General features: G+C 39.8%; 1 protein-coding gene across 2 annotated transcripts in view; it reads left to right on the forward strand.

Moving 5' to 3' along the window:
- The window catches only part of CLIC5 (chloride intracellular channel 5), a 225,463-nt gene that overhangs the window by 137,256 nt on the left and 61,130 nt on the right, over positions 1-27,077 (forward strand). For both annotated transcript variants that reach the window (XM_020993875.2, XM_020993879.2), the window contains 2 exons: positions 17,925-18,034; positions 25,850-25,975. In XM_020993875.2, coding sequence (XP_020849534.1) covers positions 17,925-18,034; positions 25,850-25,975 — 236 coding nt within the window. The remainder of the gene's footprint in view (positions 1-17,924; positions 18,035-25,849; positions 25,976-27,077) is intronic.

Raw genomic sequence — 27,077 nt, forward strand, 5'->3', positions numbered from 1 at the left:
AACCTGAAGAATCCCAGAATGTCCTATTTGGAAGAGGCCATTGAGATAATTTAGTCTCACCCCTTTCATCATACCAAGTAGGAAACAGACTCTTACCTTTAGAGGTCAAGTGACTGCCTGGAGTTACCCTGATAGTTATTGGCAAAACTGGAAATACTACATGCTCAAAGCCCTCCCTTGCTTCAAAGCACACTCTCTTTTTAATTATTATTGTTTTTTTCCTGGTGGCCTACTTCTCATCTTATCTTAAGCTATAAGACCTAAAGATCCAGGCTTCACTTGCCCCACTGAAATAAATGGTAAGTTCTGGCTTTTATTTACATTGCATGGCCAGGAAGAGGTAATGAAAAGATGTAAGTAGCATGATGTGCTCCTTCAATGGCCGTGTGTGTGATAATATAATGTTAATGTGAAGCAGTATAATATAAATCAGAAGCAGGATTAGAACCCAGTTCTGTTGACTCCAGAACCTGCGCTCTTTTTTCTGTACCCCAGTACCTCCTCACAAGGTTGTGGCAAAGACCAAATGATATAATTTACAGAAATGTTTTACAAACTTTATGGTGTCTGCTATTATTATTATTACTTGAGTCAACTAAGTGGCTCATAGAGCACCAGGCCTAGAGTCAGGAGGGCCTGATTTCAAATCAGGCCTCAGACACTTCCTAGCTGTGTGACTCTGTGTAAGTCGTTGAACCCTGTTTGCCTCAGTACCTTATCTGTAAAATGGTCTGGAGAAGGAAATAGCAAACCACTCCAGTATCTTATCCCCAAGTCAGACACAACTGAAAGAGCTCAACAACAGTAGCAAAATTATTATTACTGTGTTAGGTGCTGTGAAAGTCAGGGAGCCTCTTAAGCTACCCCCGCTGCCACTACCACTGCTACTGCTGCTACTACTACTACTACTACTTCCACTGCCACTACTACCACCACCACCACCACCACCACCACCACCACCACCACCACCACCACCACCACCACCACCACCACCACCACCACGATTATGTTGGAAAGATACAAGGGGTTACCATGACTTCTTTCCACCCAAGCCCTTTGCATTTGTCTGCAAACCATTTCTTCTAACCGTTCGAAGACTCTGTGCTTTGTGCTCATAAAAAGGGCCTGTATAATTCTGTCCAAAAACAATTGGAGGGACTGGCTGACCAAAGCAACTGATAAGACCTAGCAGGGGCCTCACTGCTATTTGTGCTTAAAAGGCCATTTTTCTTATCATCACATACTCTAAACATAGTCAAATAATAGCAGGTTTCCTTCCTTAGTAATATGCCATCAAAATAAATGGAAGCTGTGTAACTCTGGCCTGCCCCAGGCGACTAGAGAGGAGATGGTGGGGAGGAAGAGGGAGCTAGGGAGAGGCAAAATAGTCTCTCATTATCCAAGGACTGGAAGCAATTTTTAGAAACAGGTGAAACTAGTTAATCCTGAGCCATCAAACTGGAGAACTAATACCTCTGTCTAAAATTATTTTTGTTCCATATTTGCAAATGGACAAGGTATACTTGAAAAAATTTTTTATTACAGCCTTTTGTTTTTACAGCTTGGTCATTTCCTTATGTACACCCCCAACACCCCGCCCCCACCCACACCCCCACTGAAAGCCTGCCTTGTAACAAAGAAAACGGTTTAGTAAAATCAACCAGTTGAAGTCTGATGGCACATTCCTCATCAATAGTCCTCCACCTCTCTATGGAGAGAAAGGAAATGTGTTTCATCATCTTTTCTCCTGGACCAAGATTGGTCATCACAATTAATCAGAGTTTAGCTGCATATTGTTTTAATGTGCATTATTGAAATAATTTTGTAAATTATTACCTTGTTCTCCACTTGCTTTGCTCTCTATGAGTTCACACAAATCTTTCCATGTCTGTCAGAATTCCTCAATAAAAATAATAATAGTATTTACAGTTAGCTATTATGTCTATCATGTGCCAGGCCCTATGCTAAGCACTTCACAAATATTATCTCTTTTGATCCTCACAACAGTCTTGGGAGGTAGGTTTTATCATTATCACCATTTTACACGTGAGGAAGCTGAGGCAGAAGGAAGTTAAGTGACTTGCCCAGGGTCACACAGCTAGCAATCACCACTGAGGCCACATTCGAACTCAGGTCTTCCTGACTCCAAGCCCAGTGCCGTATCTACTCTACATCTAACTCCCTCTATTTGCTACTTCTTACAGTGCAGATGGGGCAGCTAGGTGATGCAGTAAATAGAGCACTGGGCTGGGAATCAGGAAGACTTCTCTTCCTGAGTTCAAATCCAGCCTCAGACACTTACTTGCTATGTGACCCTGCGCAAGTCACTTAACCTTGTTTACCTCAGTTTCCTCATCTGTAAAATGAGCTGGAGAAGGAGATGGTGAACTATTCCATTATTTCTGCCAAGAAAACCTCCAATGGGGTCACAAAGAGTCGGACATAACTGAAATGGCCGACGAACAACAGTGCATTGTATTCCATTATATTTCTATGCCACATTTTTTTTTCCCAACCATTTTCCCAATCAGTAGGATCTACTTTGGGTTTGGTTTTTTTTTTTGTTTGTTTTTTGAATTATGAACTTGGCAAACATCAGCCAACCATGAATTACATTCACTTTCTTTCCTGGTTATGGTACTGCTGTTGTTTGATTTCCACAAAAAGTAGTCCAAGCAAGCAGTCACAGTTCTTCTAGTACACATAGGAGGTCCGTGCACGATTGTGTTACAGTTGAGAAGACGCTATAACGAAATTCTTGCTGGGCTCAATAACTAGATCTTTATGGCTGAAATCTAAATTAAGCATAGGTTAAACCAAATGCTATTCTCTAATGGATTGTGGTACAGAACAAATTTAGCATATTTGGTAACCTAACCAGAGGAGAAAGTTCCAACGTTCAAAAAGCTTATAATTCACTTTGTGTGTGTGTGTGTGTGTGTGTGTGTGTGTGGCAATTGGGGGTGAGTGACTTGCCCAGAGTCACACAGCTAGTGAGTGTTATATGTCTGACGCCGGATTTGAACTTGGGTCCTCCTGATTCCAGGGCTGGGGCTTTATCTACCGCGCTACCTCGCTGCCCCTAACTCACTTTTTAAAAAATGTGTGTTCTTTTAAATTTTATTGATAGCTTTTGTTTTTATATCACATTTCTTTTCCGATATATTCTTCTCACCTCCTGAGAGGCATGTCTTATAACAACAAATAAAAAGAAAGGGAGGAAGCAGTTCAGGAAAACCAATGAGGCCATCGGCCAAATCTAATAATATATGCCATCTTAAACCTCTACAGTCTCTCACCCTTGCAAAGAAAGGAGAAATATATGTTCTCTTATCTCTTATTTGGGGCTAAGCTTGGTCATTATAGTTAAGCAGTGTTTAGTTTTAACTTCTGTTGTTTTGCTGGAGACATTGCTATAAATATTGATTTCTTTATTTCACTTTGCATCAGACCATATAAATCTTTCTATGCTTTTCTGCATTCATTATCATATTTGTCATTTCTTTCCTTTTTTTTTTTTTTGGTTAGGCAATAGGGTTAAGTGACTTGCCCAGGGTCACACAGCTAGTAAGTGTTATGTGTCTGAGGCTGGATTGGAACTTAGGTTCTCTTGAATCCAGGGCTGGTGCTCTATCCACTGTGCCACCTGGCTGCCCCCCAATCTGTCATTTCTTAACAGCCCTGTAATATTCCATTAGATTCACAATTTGTTTAGCTATTTCCCAAATGATGGTTATCTACTTTGTTTTTAATTCTCTGCTCCCATAAAAGGTATTGCTATTTGGTTTACATGGGACCTTTCTCTATCTGTGATCTCTTTGGGGTATATGTCTAGCAGTGGGATCTATTTATGTATCAAAAGGCATGGCCATTTTTTCTTAAGGGCATTCCAAATTGCTTTCCAGAATGGTTGAACCAACTGACAGATCCACAACAGTGTAAGTGTTTGTATTACCACAATCCCTTCCTTACCGACTATTCCCATCTTTTGTCATCTTTGCCCATTGTATGGGTGGGAAGTGAAACCTCAGGGTGGTTCCCATATCTTTTATCACTAAGGATTTGGAGCCATCTATCATATAGTCCTTAACAATTTACAACCCTTTTGAGAACAGTTCATAGGGAGTTAGATGCATTCAGTGCTGCACATGGAGTCGGGAAGACCTCAGTTCAAATCTGAATCTTGGATCTTCTATGATCTTCTCCTTCATGATCATAGGTGTGAAATGTCCTTGATCTGGCATGCCAGATCTGGCACTTATATCAAATGCTTCATCGTTTTACAAAACATCTATCTCACAGCAGCTCCTGTGAGATAGTCCGGTTATTTTAATGTTGGTGTTACAAGTGATAAAAGTGAAACAGGAGTGAAGTTGTTTACTTCAAGTTACTGGGCTAGTAAATGCCTCAACCTTGGCTCAGACTCAGGCGTCTTTGATTCATTAAATCTAACTCTTTTTTTTTTCCCCTTATATTTCAATGTCTCTATAACTCATCCATAGGAATGCTTAGTGGGCTATGTGATGTAATTGTATACCATGGAATATTTTTTTTTACATTGCCTAATTTCCCCCCTGTATCTGCCCTTCCTTTCCTTCCTCCCAGTGAGTCGTTTTATATAAAAGTTTTCTTTTTAATAAAGAGAAATAATAGAGGAAAAATGTGCAAAAATGATCAATACATTGAAAATATCTGCGATATTCTACATCCATGGGCCTCTCACTTTGCAAAAGAATGGCAAATAGCTTTCTTATATATCTTCTTTGGACCCATGCTTATTCTATAATTAAAAAAATTTTTTTTTGGTGGTTCTTTTCATTTTATATTTTTGTAGTATAACTATATATATTGTTTTCTTCTATTTAGTTCTGTTTGCATCAGTTCATATAAACCCTTGCTTTTCATCATACTTGTTTTTATGGTGCAGTAATACTCCATTATATCCATATATCATGATTTGTTTAGCCATACTTCAGTCAATGGGCATCTTTCTCTGCCCCCTTCCCCTCAGTTCTAACTTTTGAGTTCATTGTTCCTTCTATTCATGCAAACCCATTACTCTTTTGCAACTTATATAGAATTGACTAGGAGATCAAGAGGTTTAATGTCTTGCCTAGTATCATACTAGGGCAACTGGATGGCTCAGTGGATTGGGTGCCAAGCCTAGAGTCAAGAAGACTAGTTTCCTGAGTTCAAATCTGGCCTCAGACACTAGCTGTGGGACCTTGGGCAAGTCACTGAACCCTGTTTGTCTCCGTTTCCCCATCTGTAAAATGAACTGAAGAAGGAAATTGTTAACCCCTCCAGTATCTTTTCCAAGAAAGCTCCAAATGCAGTCACAAAGAGTCAGGCATGACTGAAATGACTCAACAACAAAAAAGTTTCACACAGCCAGTTTAGGGTCACCTAGCCAATAGGTATGGAAGGTAAGAACTGAGCCTAGATCTTTCTGACTCCAGATCTCCAGCCGTTCTGCCACAAGCCTTGGCCTTGCATAGATCAAGAGCTGAAATGCCTGGTGAATTGAATCCAAAACAATAGCCCTGATTTGTGCCAAGAGCCTCTATCCTCAACAGTGGATTCAGTGATGTCCACTCGGCTCCCTGAGCTAACACATAAATCTCAGGAAGGGTTTTAAGAGCGAGTATCAAAACAAACGGGAAGCATGGCGCTTAGCTACTCATTCATCAGCTATTTTTGGAGAAGCCCTTGGCCGAGTTCCCTCCCCCTGAGCATGTGTGTGGGGGATGTCGTAGAATGCTGCTGTCTCTGGTTGATTCTTACCATGGAGCAAATTATCATTGCCAGAAGCCATATTCCCTCAGGGTTTATTCTCTGGAGGTGTTCTATGTGGCTTCCCCTTGGTCTTCCGACTTTAAACTCAAACTCGCCTTTTCCTGCCAGGATCTTGGCAATCTTGTTGATTTTTCATTTTGAAGCTGTGAGGCTGCTGGGTAGTAGTGGTGGATTTGGAAGAAGGAAGACTGTAGTTCTAATCCTGCCTTAGATACTTGCTAATTGTAAGAGTCTGGGCAAGCCACTTGACCTCTCTCAGCCTTGATTTCTTCATTTGTAAAATGAGAATAATAACTGTACCTACCTCACAGAGTTGTTGGGAAGATCAGGTGACATTTTGCCCAGTGTTTTGGAATTTTTTAATGTAGTGTTTTATTTCCAAATTATATGTAAAGATAATCTTTAATATTCATTTTTTAAAATTTTGAGTTGTTTTGGAAACTTTTAAAGCATTTATATAAATTCTAGCTATTTGACCTTGGACTGTTACTTGTAGCTGGTTTTGTCCTCAGTATTTGAACCCCTCATGGCTCCACACACAATATAAAGCACAAATATAAAGTACATGCAATATAAAATGCTATGGGAGGGACGAGAAATTGACTGGAGAGTCAGAGCCAGGGAAAGTTTTGTGAAGAAGGTAGCAAATGAGTCAATATTAAATATTAAAACTGGTGGGGGCCTTAGAGATAAACTTAGACATCATTTAGCCCAGCCTATTGAAAATGCAGTGGAAAGAACACAGAATTTACAGTCACAGGATCTGAGTTTGAATCTTGGCTCTGCCATTTGACTTTCTATGTGATCTTAAGCAAGACACAACCTTTCTGGGCCTTAGTTCCCTCATCTGTAAAATGAAGGGGCTGGACTTGTGGTTCAATTGTTTTGATTGTGTCCAACTCTTCATGACCCCTTTTGCGGTCAGATACTGGTAAAGATACCAGAGTGGTTTGCCATTTCCTTCTCCAGCTCATTTTGCAGGTGAGGAAACTGAGGCAAAAAGGCTTAAGTAATTGGCCTAGAGTCACACAGCTAGTAAATGTCTGGTGCTGGATTTGAACTCAGGAAGGTGTCTTCTTGACTCTGGGTCCAGCATTCTACTCAATGTGCCACCTAGCCACTGGACTAGAAGACCTCTAAGTTCTTTTCCCTTCTGGGACCTAAAATCCTATCAACCTCCCCCATCCCATTTTAAAGAGAAGGAAACAGAGGCTCACTGATAAAATAACTTGCTAAAGGTCACAGAAGATGATGATGATGATGATGATGAACAGAAATGGAGCTCACAACAGAATCTTCTCATTCCTAACCCAATTTTGCCTGTTCTCAGATAGGGCCACTCTTAAAGGGTTAATCAGAAAATCCTTTCCACCAGAACAGTCTCCTGTTCCTTCCAGATTCTGACTAACCAAAATTTTACTGTTTATGAAGAAACAGGAGCATATGTTGTTCCAAATACTTCTTGCTTATTAAAAAAAAATACATCCCAGTAGTCTCCCACCTCCAAATTAATTAAAGGAAAGCTTGTGTGTATGTTTTTAAGCCCAACACTTGGACTAAGGAACTAAGGTAATTTAAAATAGAGGCCTACATGGAAATTAAAGCCATTTGTTTGCAGAGATATTTGTGCCCATTTGCCTGTGGCAACTGCTGTAAAGGAAAAGAAAAAGAAAAAAGGAAAGTTTCCCTAATAAATTGAGGAGGTGATAGTCAGGTGACTTTATCCCTAAATAGAGTAGGTGGCCATCTCTGTGGTGTGACTCCAGGAAGTTGCCATGTTGCCTCAACTGTTTAATCACTTCTTAGGAAAATAATCGGGTGTACTGGAAAGAAAAAGTACACTGATCTTGGGAGTTGGAAGATGTGAATTGAGTTCTGGCTGTAACAGTTAACTAGCTAGGATTCTGTTCAGTCATTTAGACTTCTTTGTACTTCAATTTTATCATCCCTAAGTGGAGATGATAATTCTCTTATTATTGTAAGGAAAATGCATTATAAATCTTGAGGCATTTTACACCTGAAAAATAGTATTATTAGACTTTGCTACTTCTAATTGATTTGTGAATTTTTCCGTATGGGTGCTCCCTCCAAAAGTACAGCTTATGTCCCATCCATCCCTTTCCCCTATGGCAAGATCCTTGTCAATGTTCTGTAATCACAGGGCTGAGATCCTTCTTCTAGATTTCCACATTGTATGGACACTAATGGGGTATATGGGCTACTTCTCACTATTTCTTACTGTTGCTATACAGCCAGACTATCTCCTTTTCAGTTCATGCATCTCGCTGATAATATCTTCTATACATAACGCTTTTCCTGCATGACTCTTTGTTAGTAAATGTGTTACCATCTATTTGTATACCTCTTTTCCTGGGGCCTTTCAGTGATTTTTATAAATTAGATGATAGTTCCTGCAGTGGTTTTAGGTTTTTATTTTTATGTTTAACCAATTTTTTTAAAGGCCAAAATGAAATCTAGGTTCATAGTAGGCTCTTTTTGTTTTTCAAAGAGTGCAACAATAAGGCCTTTAACTTGGCTGACTTCCTGTAACAGAACTTCTGGTCCCTTGGAAGTCTCATATTTTTTTTCCCTAATTGTTCTATGTACCTAAGCCTTGATTCGTGACTAAACTACGAGCCTCTTGCATTCTAGGACTGCATGGTCTTGTACTTCTTTTGTATTTTTTCACTTGACAAATATTTGTTGAGATCTGTAAACCTTGGACAAGGAGTCAGGAGATTCAAAACTGAATATCCACATAGGTCCCCGGAGGGATGGGGAACCTTGGCTATCATTTCAAAGCATAGAAATTTGTGTGAAGTTTAGGATGTGTGTGTCAAGATACCTTAGACATATCTTTTGTTCTATGAAGACTGCAGGACTCGAGTGCCATATCTGTTTTGCATGAGAGGTCCCTCAAGTGCATGTCAGGGAAATGACTCCATGACCAAGTGCTGGAAATAATTCCCCAGCATCTTGAATAACAAATGAAAAAGTATGTCAGGAGGAGAAGAAAACAAAAACTTTTTGACAGTGGTCTAATTGAGTGGAAAACATGTTTCTTCTATCATGTTTGAGGATTCTCTTGGGGGAGATTTATGCAAGAAGGGCGTCTCTTTGGAATTAAGACCATGTGGGAAGGAATTCTTTTTATTTGAGGCTGTAGATTTGTATCTGATTTTGGTTTCCTGTGCTTGGGTACATTGCTGGGACAGAAGGATTCAAACCCGCCTTGTTGATCCAAGCATTAGGTCCAGTGAGAACGTCTAAAGAATAACATGTCTATATAATAAGTATTTGTGGAAAAAAAAGTTCCTGGTGCTCTCAAGCAAGACGAAGGCTTGCATTAGACTTTAGTAGCAGATTCTCAGAAAGCAGCAATGGGGTCAAAGACCCCTTCTCATTCCATCTTTCAGTGTCATAACTTCAGTTCCTGGTATAATCAAAATAATCTTTGACTGCTCTTACTTGGAATTTTCTGCTTCATACAAAAGCCTAATGGCTTTCTTTTTCTTTTTTTGCCCAGATCTATGATTTGATGGGTATGAAGAACTTCCAGCATGGAAATGCCCTCCACTAATACAGATTGGCAACTTGCTTCTAATTCATAGTCAGAGAGAGTTTCCTGGATTGCTAGAGGCAGTGGTGACTAGGGAGTAGAGTAAAGCATGACAAGAGCTAGGAATGGGAGAGAGGAGGGGAGAGCTTGAAAATATTGAGGAGGGAAAGGGTAAGTGTTAGAAAAGCTGAAAGATATGGGAACCATAGCACAATTGGAGGGCAGGAAGAGTCTCCATCCATAAAACTGCATGGAAGGATGAGAGGCATTACAGCAAGTGGTAAGAACCATAGGACCTGATTCAAATCCTGGAGCTGCCTATTAGGACCTCCATGGCTCTGGGCAAGTCAGCTCTCTTCTCCGGGCCTCAGTTTCTTCATCTGTAAAAGAAGAGGCATGGATTAGATGGTGTCTAAGATTTCTTCTAGCACTGTATAAGGGCACAGGCAGAGATGGGGAATATGCTCAGATGAAGGATATGAGTAGAGCTCAGCTAAGATGGTCCCAGGCTTCTTGATGAAGACCACAGCATTAATGATAATAATGATTATGATGACAATTAATAATAATAGCCAACATTTATATAGCACTTACTATGTGTCAGGCACCATACTAAGAGATTTACAATTTCTCATTTGATCTTCCTAACAAGCCTAGGAGGGAGGTGCTATTATTATCTCCACTCTACAGTTGAGGGAATGGAGGCAGTGGAAGTTAAGTCACTTGCCCAGGCTCTTACAGCTAGTAAGTGTCTAAGGCAGGATTTGAACTTGGGCCTTCCTAACTCTAGGCTTGGCATTCTATCTACTGCATCACTTCCATTTAGCAAATGTGCTATCAAAGGCACAAGACCTTAAGATATTAAGATATAATTTGGAACTCAGGTAGAGCAGAATGTTCTGAGTGAACCAGTGATTTCATGAGTGTGGAGAGCTCCCAGTGAGAAACTCCTTTGGCCAAGGACGCTCTAGGTCCTCACTGTGGTCCTTTGACTGAATCCAAACTTCTCACAACAAATCCCCTTAATAAAAGGATTTGTTCTGTAAAACTTGGACTTGGTCCAAAGGCCACACCCAAGGACCTAGAAGGCCATATGTGGCCTTGAGGTCACTGGTTCCCCACCCCTGGAGGCAGATTTGCATCTGCTCTGCAACTGGAGTCTTACAGGGTTGCCTAGAGGCCCTGAGAGTTCTAATGACTTACCCAAAGACACACAGATATTGGGTGGTTTCCATTTCCTTTTCCAGTTGATTAAGGCAGACATAGTTAAGTGACTTGCCCAGTGTCACACAGCTAGTAAATAAAGGGCTGAGGTCAGATTTAAACTCAGGTCTTCCAGACTGCAGGTCTCATGCTCTACCCAGTGCACCACCTAGTTCAGGGGTGGGGAACCTGCAGCTTTGAAGCCGCACGTGGCCCTCCAGGTCCTCAAGTGTGGCCCTTTGACTGAATCCAAATTTCATAGAACAAATCCCCTTAATAAAAGGATTTGTTCAGTAAAATTTGGACTCGGTCAAAAGGCCGCACCCAAGGACCTAGAAGGCCACAGGTTCCCCACCCCTGGTCTAGCTGCTTCATCATACAGAAGGACAAAAGGAATAGCTCCTTCCCTCCAACTTCCTGTTCCCCCCCATCCCTATTAAGGGACATTTTGGGGACCCCTCACCTTGTCTTTTAGGTGAGAAACCTTGACTCTGAGGGTAGGAATGGGATGAGGAGAAAACTGTTACAAATAATAGTATAAAACTTACATTGTCTCAGGTCTCTATAAAAACCTAATTGAAGTTTTCTGGCTAGAATGTTTTTCACATTTATACTTTAGTTCCTAAGTAGCTACATTTTTTTTCACCCAGTGTGTTTTGGCAGAACCAATAACTGTATTGGGCTGGGGATATGCCTTATCCTTTTCCTAATGGCTCCCATCAGACTTGACCTTGCCCCAGTTTAGCTAGAGAGGCAGAAGAATTTCTGCTCCTTTCTCCAGCAGGAGTATTATGCCCTCATTTTAAAGTATTAGCTATTTTGTTTAAAGTCTCCCTAGTTCTTTTTATTGTCTTGTTGCTTCCCTACAATTCCTCATAATTATAACTCTGTGGACCACACTGAAGAATTTTCCTCCTTCACTAAGCCATTGCCAAAGCCAAGTGATGCATATCTTGCTTTCCCCTCCCCCCACGATAGTAATAATTACACCATGTGTGTTGGTTAGAGCTTTCCTTTTTACAGACGTGATCTAATTTGATATTCACAGTGACCCTCCAAGGGAGGCAGGGCACTTTTTATTATCCTCCTTATTTAACAAATGAGGAAATAAATGCTCACAGAGGTTGAATGACTTACCCAACATTTGTATCTGGCATATCAACCTCCATTGGCTGTGTCGGCACTGGGGTCTGTTCCCATCTCCTCCATTCTTTCCACCATAATGAAATCCACCTTTTAGGACCTTGAGTAAGTCCACTCGACCAGTCCACTTAGGGTAGCCAAACCAGCTATATGAAAGGATCGAATTTTGGGATTTTCCAACTGACTTCACCCTCAAAACACAAGTGAAGAACTCTCTGGTTTCTGTGCAAGCATCTAGGGTTAGTGCTCAAGAAGATTGTGAACTAAAGGATGACCATCTTGACAGCTGTCTATTAAATACCTCTCCATTTCAGCAGCCTACCAGGTATCCTATTAACCTGCATCTCTTCTCCAGGATTCAACATTCTCAGTTTGTCCCTCTGCCCAGCATGTTCCTAAAGAACCACGGACTCCCTCTTACCCTTCAATTTCAGTTCAGTTCATCAAGTATTTGTTGATGAGACTTCAAAGCCCAGTGGTCACTACTTCCACATTTAGCACAGATTAGGTTAGCAGGCTGGATATTTCCAAGCAAGGTCCTGAGGGGGATGGGTGCTGGGGATAAGTGTACTTAATGGAGGGAAGGAGGAAGAGGAAAGGAGGAGCTAAAATGGGGATGCAGGTTTAGAGAAGACAAAGATCAAATCTATGATTTTACTTCTAGCTTCTTACTCAAGAGATTGCTTGGATTTTTTTGGAGGGAGTAATTTTTCTGATGTGTGATTTCATCTTTGTAGGGAACTTCTGGTCTGGGAAGTCCCTTTACCCACGCAGATAGATAAGCCATCTGTAACTTGAGGTCTTGGACATCGAGATATTATGCAACTTGCCTGATGGTCATACAGATAATAGTAATGACAATAACAACAGCAACGATAATAGCTAACATTTATATAGTCTTTTAAGGTTAGCAAAGTGCTTTGCATGTTATCTTATTTGATCCTCACAACAACCCGGCAACATAGGTACTATTACTATCTCCATTTTTGCAGATGAGGATACCAAAGCTAAGAGATATTTAAGTGACTTGCCCAGAGCCACACAGTCAATCAGTGTCTGAGGTAGGATTTGACTTGGGTCTTCCTGACTCCATGCCTAGAGCTCTAGCCACTGTGTCACCCAGGACCTGAACTCGGATCTTTCTGACTATTAATGCCAGCTGTCTATCTATTATACCAGGTTGCCTCTTGCACTAGGAAAGCCAGAGCCACAATACTGGAGGAGATGAGGGTGAAATAGAATGGAAGAATGATAGGTTTTGGAAACAAGACAATGAAGAAGCATTGGACTGGAGGGTCAGGAGTCCTGGTTTCTAGTTCTGACTAATATTACTTTTGACCTTACACACATTAATTTGCCTCTTAGTAATCCTCAGTTTCCTCATCCATAAAATTTAAGTCTTGGATTAGACAAAACCTAAGGCTCCCTTCCAACTTTAAATTTTCAGTAATTTCCTTTTTTTCTATCAGGCTCTTCCCTCCACTAAAAGAAACCCACTAACAAAATAAATTTAAAACAGGAAAAAATGGTTCAAACTTCACTGAAATTAAATTGTCCCTAACACTGGGTAAGAGTTTTGTCAAACTATTTTAAATCAGTCAATCTATCCATCAACTAGCATTTAATAAGTGCCTACTAATTCCAGGCACATAATAGATTAAAAAAAAGATAGAGACTGCCTGCTGGAAAATCCTCTTGGAGAAAGCAACATGTATCCATATAAGGAAACACAACATAAATACAGAGTAAATAAAAAGTACTTTGGGCTAGGAGGAAACACTAACAGCTGAGAGGCTTCATGACGAAGACGGCTTTAAATGACTAAGGAGGCAGTTAGGTGGGCTCAGTGGATACAGAACTGGGCCTGAAATCAGGAAGACCTGAGTTCAAATCTAGCCTCACATACTTACTAGCTGTGTGACCTTTAGGGCAAGTCACTTAACTGCTGTCCGTTTCAGTTTCCTCATCTGTAAAATGAGGACAATAATACCAGGATTGTGTGAGGATGAAATGGGATAATATTTGTAAAGGATTTAGCACAGTGCCTGGCACATAAGCATTTATTAGTTACCTTCTATGTACCAGGCGCTAGCTATATCAGCACAGCACTTCTTCCCACCCTCCCATCTGGCCATGGCTTTTTGCAGTGATCTTTGTGAAGACACATGATGAACTCACTTTTAAGTTAGCAGCTATTCCATGGGCCAAGGTGTTATTAAAATTAACAGTGGTCTGGCTTGAGCAAGCTCTGCAGAATGAGGAAATGTCAGTAATTATAGCTCTGTAGGTGACATAGAATGCCCAATCATTTTGTCCTCACAGTTATAATAGAGCCCATTCACAGTTAGCTACTCAGGGGCAGGTCCGTTTCCAACACTTGAACAAAGTGAGAAAGGAAGAAGTGATGGGGTTGCTTGGTTTTGTTAGGACTGAGTTATAGTGCCTGTAATTTCACAGCCATTACTTCTGTCCAACCCTGGAACAGGTCTGAGTTTTCCACAGTAACTCTTAAATCTAGGTGAGTATTTAATTGTTAGGAGAAAAATGGCCATGTAATTTGGATACATTCCTTCCAACTGTGCATCCTATCCAGTTCTCATCCTGGGCAACTCTTGACTATTTCCTCTTATAAATAAATCCCTGATATCTCTCTCCTTCCCTCTCCATCCTCCTTTCCCCTTTTCTCTGTCTCTGGCTGTCTCTGTCTCTTCATTCTCTCTCTGTCTCTGCCTGTCTCTGTCTCTTCATTCTCTCTCTCTGCCTCTGCCTGTCTCTGTCTGCCCCTGTTTCTCTCTTTGTGTGTATATACATATGATTTGCAAACCTGAAAAAGCTTGTACAAGTACTAGCTCATATTGGTGGTGCATATCATTGTAGTGTGGCCAAGTGATTCTATCTCTATGTCTAGGGCAGCTAGCTGGCTCAGTGGGTAGAGCGCCAGAACCAGAGTCAGGAAGACCTGGTGTCAGATCTGGCCTCAGACACTCACTAGCTGGGTGACCCTGGGCAAGTCACTTAATCCTGTTTGCCTCAGTTCCTCATCTGTAAAATGAGCTAGAGAAGGAAATGGCGATCCACAAGAGTCGGACATGACTGAAAAAGAGTGAAGGACAACATCTATCCATATAATAGTGAGAGCGAGAGGGATGATGAATGTAAGCTCCTTGAAGGCAAGGGCTGTTTTTTCCACTTCTCTTTGTAGCTTTGGTGTCTAGCCTCCCAATGTGCTGGGTGCCTTCTTCTTCCATATCTTTAAAGTTAAGTGCATACTAGAGCAGTCCAAGCACTTCCCCTCCTACAACATGGTTTGCCCAGATCCTTCTCTATTCCCATATTTCTTTGTTTCCTTTCATGCCACTTCTTGAGCACAACAATATCCCACTTTAACATGATAGAAAACATGTTGATCTTTTATCTTTCTTAGATTATTTTTTTCTTTTTCCTTTTGAAAAAAAATGTTTTTTTAAAAATTTATGCACCCATGGGGCAGCTAGCTGGTGCAGTGGATAGAGCACTGGCCCTGGATTCAGGAGGACCTGAGTTCAAATCTGGCCTCAAACACGTAACACTTACTAGCTGTGTGACCCTGGGCAAGTCACTTAACCCCATTGCCTAAAATAACAATAACAAAAAAGGAAAAAAAATTATACACCCAGATCAGACACCTTCTGCATTTATACACACACATTTCTTTTGTCTTTGAGTAAAGTCCGGGATTATTCTGCTGGCTTTCCATGAGCTTTTTAAGCCTAATGTTGCTGATTACAGTGAAAATCTTTCTTGACCATTACAGGACCTCTCAATGTGACATTACAGGACCTCTAATTTTGACAAGATGTTACCAACAGAAGCCACATGGCAAGAGTAGTGTCTTCATATCTCAATATCTTATAGTCAAGTCTCACTGAAGAAAACCTCCAGTACTACTACTAATCTTAATAGTTAGCGTTGTAAAGCATTTTACAAATATTACCTCATTTTATCCCCACAACCCTGGGAAGTAGGTGCTATTATTATCCTCATTTTACAGATGTGGAAACTGAGGCAGTTAGAAATTAAGTAATTTGTCCAGGGTCACAAAGCTAGTAAATGTCTGAGGCTGGATTTGAACTCAGAACTTCCTGACTCAAGGTTCATCATTCTATCTACTGCGATACTTAGCTGCCCTAAATATTAACATACTGATTTTACATTACAAAGTTGTTAGGGGCCAATGTGGATTTTTGATTAAGATGAATCAATCATACATCTGTCCCATCCTTTAAGACCCAGCTGAACTGCTACTTCTTTGACAAAGTCTTCTTCATGTTGGAAATTATCTTGTTTCTCACATCTCATATAAAACTCTTTACCTAAGCATTTATCATAGTCACTTCTATCAATACATGAGTTATATGGCCCTAAAGGGTCTGTATAGTTTTGTTTTTTTAAAGGTCACATGTCAAAAATTCTAATGCAACTGGAGTTATAATCAGGATGTCATGGGTTCAAATTCTGCCTCTGATAGCTAACTAGCTATATCACCCTGGACAAGTCACTTGACTTCTGTCAGCCTCAGTTTCCTCATCTGTAAAATGAAGGGGCTGTACTCAATGACCCCTACTGTCCCTTATAGCTAGAGCTCTAGCTCTATAATCTTTAAACTTTGATGCTGTGTGTGTGTGGGGGGTGTTAAAACACAATTTAGATGACAAGTGGATGAGCTAAATAGGGAGCTGGAGAAACCAAAAATGTGTTGTAGGGGGGTATATGATGTAATGATCTAGAGATGTGAGTAGCGTCTAATGTGTACTAGATGCCATAGTAAGTGATGAAGGTCATCTTGTAAAGGTCTTAGACTTAAGATCTCCTCATTTCTTTCCACTGTCATGCAGTCAGACTAGCTTAGGACCTGGGCCCATGAAGTGTTCTTTAGTCATATGGTTTTGAAATATAGTTTTCCTTCTTGCCCAATGTGGACTGAACAGCCAACATGCTTTCACTCTCACTGTGGTATTAGAAGGGGAAACCACAGAGGTTTGAAGGCCATTTTTTATTTTTCTTAGTTGGTGGCACAGGGATTTCAGTGTTCAACCTCAGCTCAGGAAGACCCAAGTTCAAGTGATGCCTCAGATACTTACTAGATGTGTAACTAGGCATTTAACCTCCCTTAGCTTCAGTTTTCTTATCTGTAAAATGGGAATAACCATAGCATCTATCTCCCAGGCTTGTGAAGACCAAATAAGGTGACAGATGTAAAACAATTGGCTTATATAAGTACTAGCTAGTATTGCTGGTACATATCATTGTGGTGGAGCTAAATAATTAATTCATTATCATTAGCTAACCTTCTTACCATTAAAAGGTTGATTTTTTTTAATGTGGTATAAACATTGTCTCATTTTTTTCTTTTCCTGAAATGCCTCAATCTTACCAGTCTAATAATTGAGGTGAGATGTAAAAGACAATGCTATTGTAGACAATGCTGTCTACTGCACACAAGGAGCTACTCAGTAATATTTCTTATTTAGGGAGAGAGCAAGAGGTTACGTTCCCCAATCAGAATGGTTTTCTTCAGTTGTTCCTGTTTGTTTACTGTTCCTAACACACGCTATGATCTAGCTTTTGCTCAATTGCTCAGGCTTTCCTGTTTCAATCCCTATATTTCCATCTGCCTTTCTGCCTATCTAAATACAAATAGTATCTTTTAGGTTCCAGTTTATGGTCCTTTCTGCCTATTGAAACATATATAATATTCTTTAGGGTCCAGTTTAAGGTCTATCTGGCAACCTTGCTGTTCTCCCATACAGGATGTTCCATCTCCTGCCTCCATAGTTAGTCAAGAGGGTCCCCTCGTGCCTGGAATATTCTTCCTCCTCACCTTAGCTTCTGGGATGTCTCACAATTTTCATTTCAACTGCCATCTCCTTTGGAAGCTATGCCCATTGTTCTCTCTCTGTCCTGAAATTCCTTTGTGTGTGTATATGTGCATGTATGTACATATAAATATATATATATATATATATATATTTATATATATTTTTCTTTTGTATATATTTTTGTGCATTTATTTCCTTATGTACATATTCCCTGCTACCCCTCAATAGATTATTAGTTCCTTGAGGACAAGGAAGATTTTGTTTTTGTCTTTGTATTCCCAGCACCTAAAAGACTGCCTGCACTTCTTAATTAATGTTCATTGTATTGAAATGAATTGAAATGCTTTGGCTTTCTTTTCTCCTAGGCTGGATCAGACGGCGAAAGCATTGGGAACTGCCCATTCTCTCAGCGTCTCTTCATGATCCTGTGGTTGAAAGGGGTTGTGTTCAATGTCACTACTGTGGACCTGAAAAGGTAACAGAAATATGCATCAATATCTAGAATAGCTTTGGAGAGTCACACATCTCAAGAGTGAGGATGCCCTTAGCCTGGGACATCTCAAGGAACATTGTAGGTTGGAGTGTTTGAATTTCCAGGGCTATGAGAACCGTGCTGTTCTCTCATGTCTTTGGAATTCCCTACAGGTTATTAGCTTTTAGGGAAAGAAAAGTGTTGGTCCCCCTTATTTCTCTGTGATGTGACTGCTGTCATTTTAAAAATACATTTTGATGATTGGTTGTAAGACATTCAGGCACGGAGACCAGATTTGATGAAAATTAAGCTGTTTCTATAGACCAATCCTTTGTCTCTTTTCTAACTCGCCTTCTTAAGTGAGGTCATAAATCAAGGCTCAGTCCTTAGCTCTCTGACTTTCTTTCTACACTTCCTTTCTCAGTGAGCTCATCCATTTTTCTAGGATCTTTTTATCTCTTTTTGCTTTCAGTCTAAACATCCCTACTTTCATTCATATACATGAATGTGTGTATACACACTCATACCTAGGTATAGGTATATATAGATATGTATAGGTAAAGGTATATCTATATACACGCATGTATAGGTATATATATGTGTATATATAGAGATCTATATATATGTATGTATATATAGGTGTGCATATATGAGAGGTATATGTACACATATGTGTATGTCTACACGTATATACTACAGATGTACACATATATACATGTGTACATACATTTATATACATGTGTGTATATATGTGTGTGTGTATGTGTGTGTATATATATGTATATATATACACATATATATATGTATACACACACACATACATATAGTGTTGAATATATCTTGATTTCCAAATTTATCGCTTCTGCTTCCCCTAGCCAGCAGGTCATCCCTTTAAAAAATAATTCAGTAAAACTAGCAAATATCAACTGAGCTTGATAGATAGATATAGATATAGATATAGATATAGATATAGATATAGATATAGATATAGATATAGATATAGATATAGATATACCAATAGAAATAGGATTTCACATCCATGGTCTCCCACCTTTCCAATGAAGAGAGGAGAATTTTCTCATCTTAGCTTTGGAGACAAGTCTGGTCATTTTAACTGTACAATGTCTTGACCACCTTCCTGATCCCTAACTGCAAATTTCCATCTGTTTAGTGAACTTTTCATTTGGATATTCCACAATTACATAAAGCTCAATTTTGTTTAAACTGAACTACCCTTTACTCTATACCTCCTGACTCTCCTTCATAAACAAGAGCCTAGAGGTGATCTCAGCTTTGGTGCATAATTCAGATATACTAGGTTTAGACAGACTAACCTTGAAACTCTCATCATTGCTTACTCTGTATTGTTGCTCTTTGTGTGCGTGGATTAACAATCCAAGACACAAGTCCTATCCTTTGTATGCCCATGTGCGTGTGTGAGCTTGCACGCACACACACCACCTTTCCACAGTTACTAGAGCTTAGACTGGCACATTGTCTACAAAAGCTGGTTGACTTGATTTGACTGACCATGTAGACCTCTGTAGACCACCATACTTGCTTACATCTGTTATTCCCTACTTTCACACCAAACTGAAGGCTCTTACCGGCCATGCACACGTCCAAGACAGCTAGCTGCAAACACTATCTCAACCACTGTCTTTCTTGCTGCCATTATCATAGCCCTTAGCTTGTCTTCTAGCTATCCCATTCATTGCCCCATACACTAACTCCCTGTCTCCTCCTTCATACCCCTAAATTCCCCTACACCATAAAATTGTAATTATACATCTTCACAATTGGTCTAACAATGGGGAAAGTAAAGAAGAAAACTTCCTGAATAAGCAAAAACATCCATAGAAGCTGTATTTTGTCTTTCTTTGTATCCTCACATCTTACTTAGAACAGTGTCTGGCACGTAGTAAGTTCTTAATAAATTTGTTGACTAACTCACCTGTATTTTTGTCTTTTTTAAGTCTTGCAGCATCTCAATCTTTTGATGGAAGTCTTTTTTTTTAGCTTTTCCTTTGAAGCACATTTCTATAGTTAATCACCAAGTCTTGTCCATTCTTCCTTCAGAATACTTCTCATCTCCATCTTTTCTTTTCCTTTCCATTTTCATTGTGAGCCTTATGATCCAAGATCTTAACTTCTCAAGTCCAGGTTAGTTTCCCCATTGGAGGCAGAAGACCAATCTGCTTTCAATCTCATCTTCCAGTTTATCTGTATGCTGCCACAGAAGTCATTCTCATAAAATGCCACTTTCATCATTCCATTGTTGTGCTCAGAAACCTTCAATGGCTCCCTATTACCAGGCTCTGTAGACTGACATTCGGGGCTTTCTACATTCTGGATCTGACCAAACTAATCTCCTCATATTCCCCCACATAAACCCTCTAATCCAGCAGTTAGTCTGGCCTACTCATTGTCCTTGCTAACCCCCATGACATACTTTTTCCCTTGCCTAGAATGCCCTCCGCTCTCTTTTTGGCTTATCCAAATCCTACACATAATTCAAGGCTCAGAATAATGATGATGATAATAATAAACAACTAGCTCTTATATAAAACACTTTAAGGTTTGCAAAGCACCTTATACTCGTTATCCATTTGATCTTTCGTGTATTCTTTTTTTTTTTAAGGCAATTGGGGTTAAGTGACTTACCCAGGGTCACACAGCTAGTACGTGTCAAGTGTTCGGTCTGAGGCCGGATTTGAACTCAGGTCCTCCTGACTTCAGGGCCGGTGCTCTATCCACTGTGCCACATAGCTGCCCCTATTCCATTTGATCTTGACAGCAACTCTAGGAGGTAGGTGCTGTCGGTTATTCAGTCATTTTTCAGTTCTGTCCCACTCTTTGTAACCCCATTTGGGGTTTTCTTGGCAGAGATACTAGAGTGGTTCGCTATTTCCTTCTCTAGCCTCAGGGCAGCTGGGTGGTGAAGTGGATAGAGTACCAGGCCTGGAGTCAGGAAGACTCATCTTCATGAGTTCAAATCTGGCCTCAGACACTTCTTAGCTATGTGACCCTGGGTAAGTCACTTAACCCTGTTTGCCTCAGTTTCCTCATCTGAAAAATGAGCTGGAGAAGGAAGTGGCAAACAGCTCCAGTACCTTTGCCAAGAAAACCCCAAATGGGGCCATGAAGAGTTGGACACAACTGAAACAACTGAACGACAACATGGGAGGTACAGAAGAAACAAAAATAAAGTCTAGCTATGATGATAGAACTGATATGTATGAAGCAATTAGCAAATGATATATAACAGTGCATAAGTGAGCATCGAATTGCATAGTGAGAAGCATTGATTGAGTGCTGATCTTGGAACCCAAAAGACTTGAGTACAAATCCCACCTCTGATACTTAACAGCTATTTGAGCAAGTAACCTCTCCATACCTCAAGCAGCAACCTAACAGATGGGTAGGATCTTTGAACTTTTTTCTCAATATTTTGATAACTTTAAAATATTTTTAATATTCTATTTAATTTTAATTAAACTTATTTAATTAATTTTAATTTATAATGTTTAATTATAATTTATTTAAATTCTCATTCAGATAAAATTTTATTTAATCAAATATTTATTTAAATTTTTCATTTAATCTATTTTCCTTTGTAATCTTACACATTGTATTTTGTGCATTTAAAAATATTCTTCTGAAGAGGGTTCCCTAGCTTCACCAGACTGCCAAAGGGATCCATGATTCATATACAAAAAAAGTTAAGAATCCCTGAAAGTCTGTGTCTGCCAAGAAAACCCCAAATGGAGTCATGAAGAGTTGGGCACAATTGAAAACCACACAAGGACAACTTCTCTATAGTCATCCTATAAATCCCAATCTCTTGGCCTTCAAGGCAGAAAATACTAATTATTGAAAAATAAGATCAGTGTTTCATCTTGGTTGCTGGGAACCCAAGAACTGCGGACTTAAAATCGTTAACTCTCAAAAAAAGGAGGAGAAACTAAACAGGTCCTTTATTTGTCTGAAGTGAGGAACACATGCAGAATAAACAAAGAAACTAAGTAAATGAGATTTCTAAAATGCTTTCAGGAGGTGTGCCACAAAGCACAGCTGGTTAAGTGTGTGTGTGTATGTTTTAGGAATGGTATGGGAACAGCAATGTAATTGAAATTCTTCCTTGCCTCCTCCTCTGTTCCCAACACTCCCCCTCCCCCAACCCCTAGATTGATTTCTCTAGAATTTTAATTGACTTCAGGTTAATCTTGGTTCCAGTACTCCCTTATTTTTTACAATCCTTCCACTACCACCATTGCCAAGGTTCCTAGAAAGAGCCCATTTTCAGACGATATATTTGGAGAGGGATCTGACCTGACTGTCCTTCACGTTGAATTTCCCCTCCTTTCTGACCCTACCCTTTCCCTTAGGGAAGGGGTTCTCAGCCTTTTTTTAATGTCATGTATCCTTTGGCAATCTAGTGAAGCCTATGAATCCCTTCTCAGAATAAAAAAACAACCTAATTCTATTGCAGAACGGTTCTAGAAATATTTTTAAAAACAATTTCCTGGTCCCCAGATTAAGAACTCCTGCCTTAGGTGAATATTCTTCCTTTGTTTAATGCTTTTTCTTCCTTGCTTTTTCATCTCATACCGTGCCTAGGCCGATTGTGCTCATTTATTGCCACTAAACTCCCCCCATCTATCACAGGTCTTTTTTTTTTCTTTTATACTGACCATGCCTTTCATTAACTAATCATGGTATACGTGTAGTTAATACAGTCATATTGACATTTGCTATAGATTGAAAGTTGTTGTTTTTGTTGCTGTTTGGTTGTTTTAGTAGTGTCTGACTCTTTGTGACCCCAATGGGCTTTTTTTTTTTTTGGCAAAGATACTGGAACGGTTTGCCTTTTCCTCCTCCAGCTCATTTTACAGATGAGGAAACTGAAGCAAATGGGATTAAGAGGATAACACAGCTAAGAAGTGTCTAAGGACAGATTTGAGCTCAGGTCTTCCTAACTGCAGGCCTAGAGCTCTATCCACTGTACCACCTAGCTGCCCCAATTAAAAGTACTTTGCATTTAAGTCAATAGAAGAATTTCTTTCTTGCTTTCTTCTGTTTAATTGATGTGAGGTGAATGAATGAATAATGCATTGATTAAGTGCTTACTATGTACAAAGCACCATGCTAAGCATTAGGGGTACAAATAGAAAAGTAAGGCAATTCTTGCTTTTAAGAAGTTCGTTCTAGTGGGGGAGATGACACATAGGGAAAGTTTCAGCTCGTCTGAAAAGTCCTACGGTCCTTATGGACCAGTTTTGCAGCAGCAAAACTGATGTAAATGTCTTTTCTTTGCGATGAAGGCTCATCTATATCCATAACTATAATACTAACTAGCATTTATATAGTGCTTTAAGGTTTGCAAAGTGCTTTACAAATATTATCTCATTTGATCTTCACAACAAGAATTAGTGCTATTAGTATTCCCATTTTACAGCTGAGGATACTGAGACTGACAAAAAAGCTAAGTGACTTTCTCAGGGTCACCCAGCTAGTAAGTGTCGAGGTCATATTTTAATGCAGACAGCAGGTAAAGGACCCATGCACCACACCACCTAGCTACAAATCCTTCACTTCTGGTAAAATGGCATTAGACTGAGAAATAAAGGATCCTGAGTCCTAGTTCTGGCTCTCTGTCACTGGCTAATTGTGTGATCTTGGGAAAGTCACTCCTTTTCTCTAAGCCTAAATTTCCTCATTTGTACAGTGAAGGAAGGGCAGTTAGGTGGCACAGTGGATAGAGTGCCAGGCCTGAAATCAGGCCGACCCGAATTCAAATGCTACCTTTGACATTTGTTAGCTGTGTGATCCTGGGCAAGTCACTTAACCCTGTTTCCTCATGTGTAAAATGGGAAACCACTCCAACGTCTTTGCCAGGAAAACCCCTAAAGGGGTCACAGAGAAGTCGGGCATGACTGAAACAACACAACAAAACGAAGAATTTGGTTAAGATCATCTCTAAGGTCCCTTCTAACTCTAAATCCTATGGTCCCACTGCATTCTGGGCCATCGCCAGTCTTCTTGACCTTTGTCTTACCACTGGACTCTGATGACTCTGGAGGAGAGAATGAGGCTGAGGACTTTGCGCAGCTCTGACCCCCTCATATCCTCATGTTGTTTTCAGTCGCCTTTGAGAACAAAGGATGACGAACAACAAATCCTATGGTCCTGTATGTCACAAAATAAAAATGAAATTATGGTATAACATCATGAACTCTTACAGTCTGATTAGTTACATTAGATATTATTTCTTTGAAGTTGTGGTGTCATTAAATATTTAGCTTCACCTATTCCTCAAACAACTTTTAACAGCCCCAAAATAATGTCTTTGTTAACTTACTGTGCCATTTTTAGACCTCTCTACCCAGTAGCACCAAGTGAGTTGAATATATAATCCCTGGCTGGGAAAAGATAATAACATGGATTGAAATGTCCTGTCTTTGCCTATTAATTTTGCCTCAATGTCTGCTGGGACATGTGGTCTATGAACTAATGTCTAGTATGCCTCTGTCAATCTTTTTTTTTTTTTCCCCTCAATCTAATGGTCTCCAATGCCTGGTATTCTCATTAAGGATTGTTAACATATCACAGTAATAAGTTGTTGAGTTTGGAAAGGGCCTTATCATTGTGAGACCAGAAGTTACCAGAGTTTAGCTGTATAGTAAGAACACGTCATCTTGGACAAAATGGCAGTGAAAGATCTTAAATTTTCTCTGTCTGAGAGATACTACACTTTGGGGAGGCATTTCTTGCACAATTCATATATTTCTTATGTTCAGAGTCCTGTAAAGTGTATTTCTGGTATGCAAATGATAGCTGTGCTGTCAAACCATGCTAATTTCCAAAAGAACATGTTAAGAGCAAAAGAAGGTATATATGGTTTATATATACGTATATAACACCATATGTATGGTTATGTATAAGCTGTTGGTGTAACTAAGCTAAGGTTATAGCTAATTACCTATTTATGGATTGCCCTTGCCCATTTTTTTCAGGTAGGACTCAACTTACGGGCTTTCTATCCTACCTATCTCTCAGTAACATTCAGGATGTAGGCTATGGAACCAGAGTGTGTTTAGGACTAACAGAGAACTTAGGAATTATTTTTTATTTTATTGATTTTTATTAAAGTTCAGAGAGGAAGAGTAATTTGCTCAGGGTAATAGTGTAGCCGACCGCTGGCTAGAATCCAAGTGTCCTATCTCTCAGCTCTATCCATTGCCCACTATATACCACATTGCCTTCTCTCTTATGATATTAAGCCTCCTCTTGTTCTTTTTTATACTTTTTTCCCTCCTTTTTCACGTACAATTTGCCTTTACTGAAAGGTCAAATTTTTTTTGTTTGTTTTTTTGTTCTTTTGGTTTTTTGTTTTTGGCTAGGCAATGGGGTTAAGCAACTTGCCCAGGGTCACACAGCTAGTGAGTGTTATGTGTCTGAGGTCGGATTTGAACTCAGGTCCTCCTGAATCCAGGGCCATTGCTCTATCCACTGTGCCACCTAGCTGCCCCATGAAGGGTCAAATTTGCCTTTTCAAAAGGACAGTAGGTATTAGATTCAAATAGATTTGGAATTTTATTGATTCAGGAGGTCCCTCCAGTGATACAGATCCCAAATCATACATGCCTGCTAATCCTATGTGACTCTTGTCCACATCCTCCCAAAAGTTTGAAATGGGAAATTCATCCAACATGCTTGGCAGTCAGTGAAGCTGATCTCTATTATAGAGTTTGGTATTTTTCTGAAAGAGTAAGTAGAGTAGTATGAACCAAAACCTACTTTTCACTTTCTTTGTAGAAAGCCTGCTGATCTGCATAACCTGGCCCCTGGGACCCATCCACCATTTCTGACATTCAACGGGGATGTTAAGACAGACGTCAACAAGATTGAAGAGTTCTTGGAGGAGACCTTGACCCCGCAAAAGTAAGGGGGTATTTATTTTCTGGGGTTTATGAAATTGTGGGGCTGGGGAGAAACCAGGTATCTATACTGGGATCAGAAAAATGTTCATTGTTACGTGTCTGCTTTGCAAATGGGTGTTTATCAAGTTTGGTTAGGTCAAAAGACTACAATGAATGGGATCTCTCTTCTCAGAGAGAACCCTTAAATTTTATAGAGAGGTCTGTCTGTTGCCAAAAAGACTCAGACACAGAGGAGGTTCATGGAACAAATATCCCTCCTTGACAAGGTGAGCCTTCCACTTAAGGGGGAGTAGGGGACCTACCTACCTCATCCACTTTTGATACCAAAATTCCATTAATGGGGAACAAATTCTTTCAGACCACACCTAGAGATTAAAAAGTTTGACATACAAATACTCATAATGTGTCATCATGGATAGAGCCCTAGACTTGAAATAATAAGGCCTAGGTTAAATTCTACCTCAGACATTTCTTAGCTGAGCAATTCACTCAACTTCTCTCTGCCTCAGTGGCCTCATTTGTAAAAGGACACTCGACTCAATGGTCTCATCAGTTGCTTCTAACTCTAAATCTGTGATACTTCTGGCAGTTAATTATTCATTTCAATTCACAATGATGTATAAACCATAGAATCATGTAGTTTGAAATATGGACTCAGAATCAGAAGGGCCCTTAGACATCATCTAGTTCTTGTGGAAAGTGGAAAGAGCCCTGACCTTCAATGAGGGTTTCAGGTCCCAGCTCTGATACTGATCCCTTTGCTTAGCTTCTTTGAAAACCTCAGTTTCCTCATCTATAAAGTGCCTATACTATCTCAGAGGGTCATTTTAAAGGATCAAATGAAATGTGAAAATATGTTAAGAGCTTTAAAAAAAAGGCAGCATTGCATAGTGATTAGAAAATTAGACTCAGTCAGGAAGACCTGGGTTCAAATTTGGCCTGACTACATTAATCGGTATAAGTTACTCAACCTATCATTGCCTCGAGGAAACTCTCATAATTATAAGCAGAATTTCATTTGCATTCAGAATTGCATTGCTAGAGGGAGTTTTCCCATACCAGTGAAATCACAGGTCTCCTCCTTTGCTACCTTCTGCACCTCC

The sequence above is a fragment of the Phascolarctos cinereus genome, unplaced genomic scaffold (genome assembly GCF_003287225.1).
Source record: "Phascolarctos cinereus isolate Bilbo 61053 unplaced genomic scaffold, phaCin_HiC Scaffold_5;HRSCAF=322, whole genome shotgun sequence".
NCBI classification, from domain to species: Eukaryota; Metazoa; Chordata; class Mammalia; order Diprotodontia; family Phascolarctidae; genus Phascolarctos; species Phascolarctos cinereus.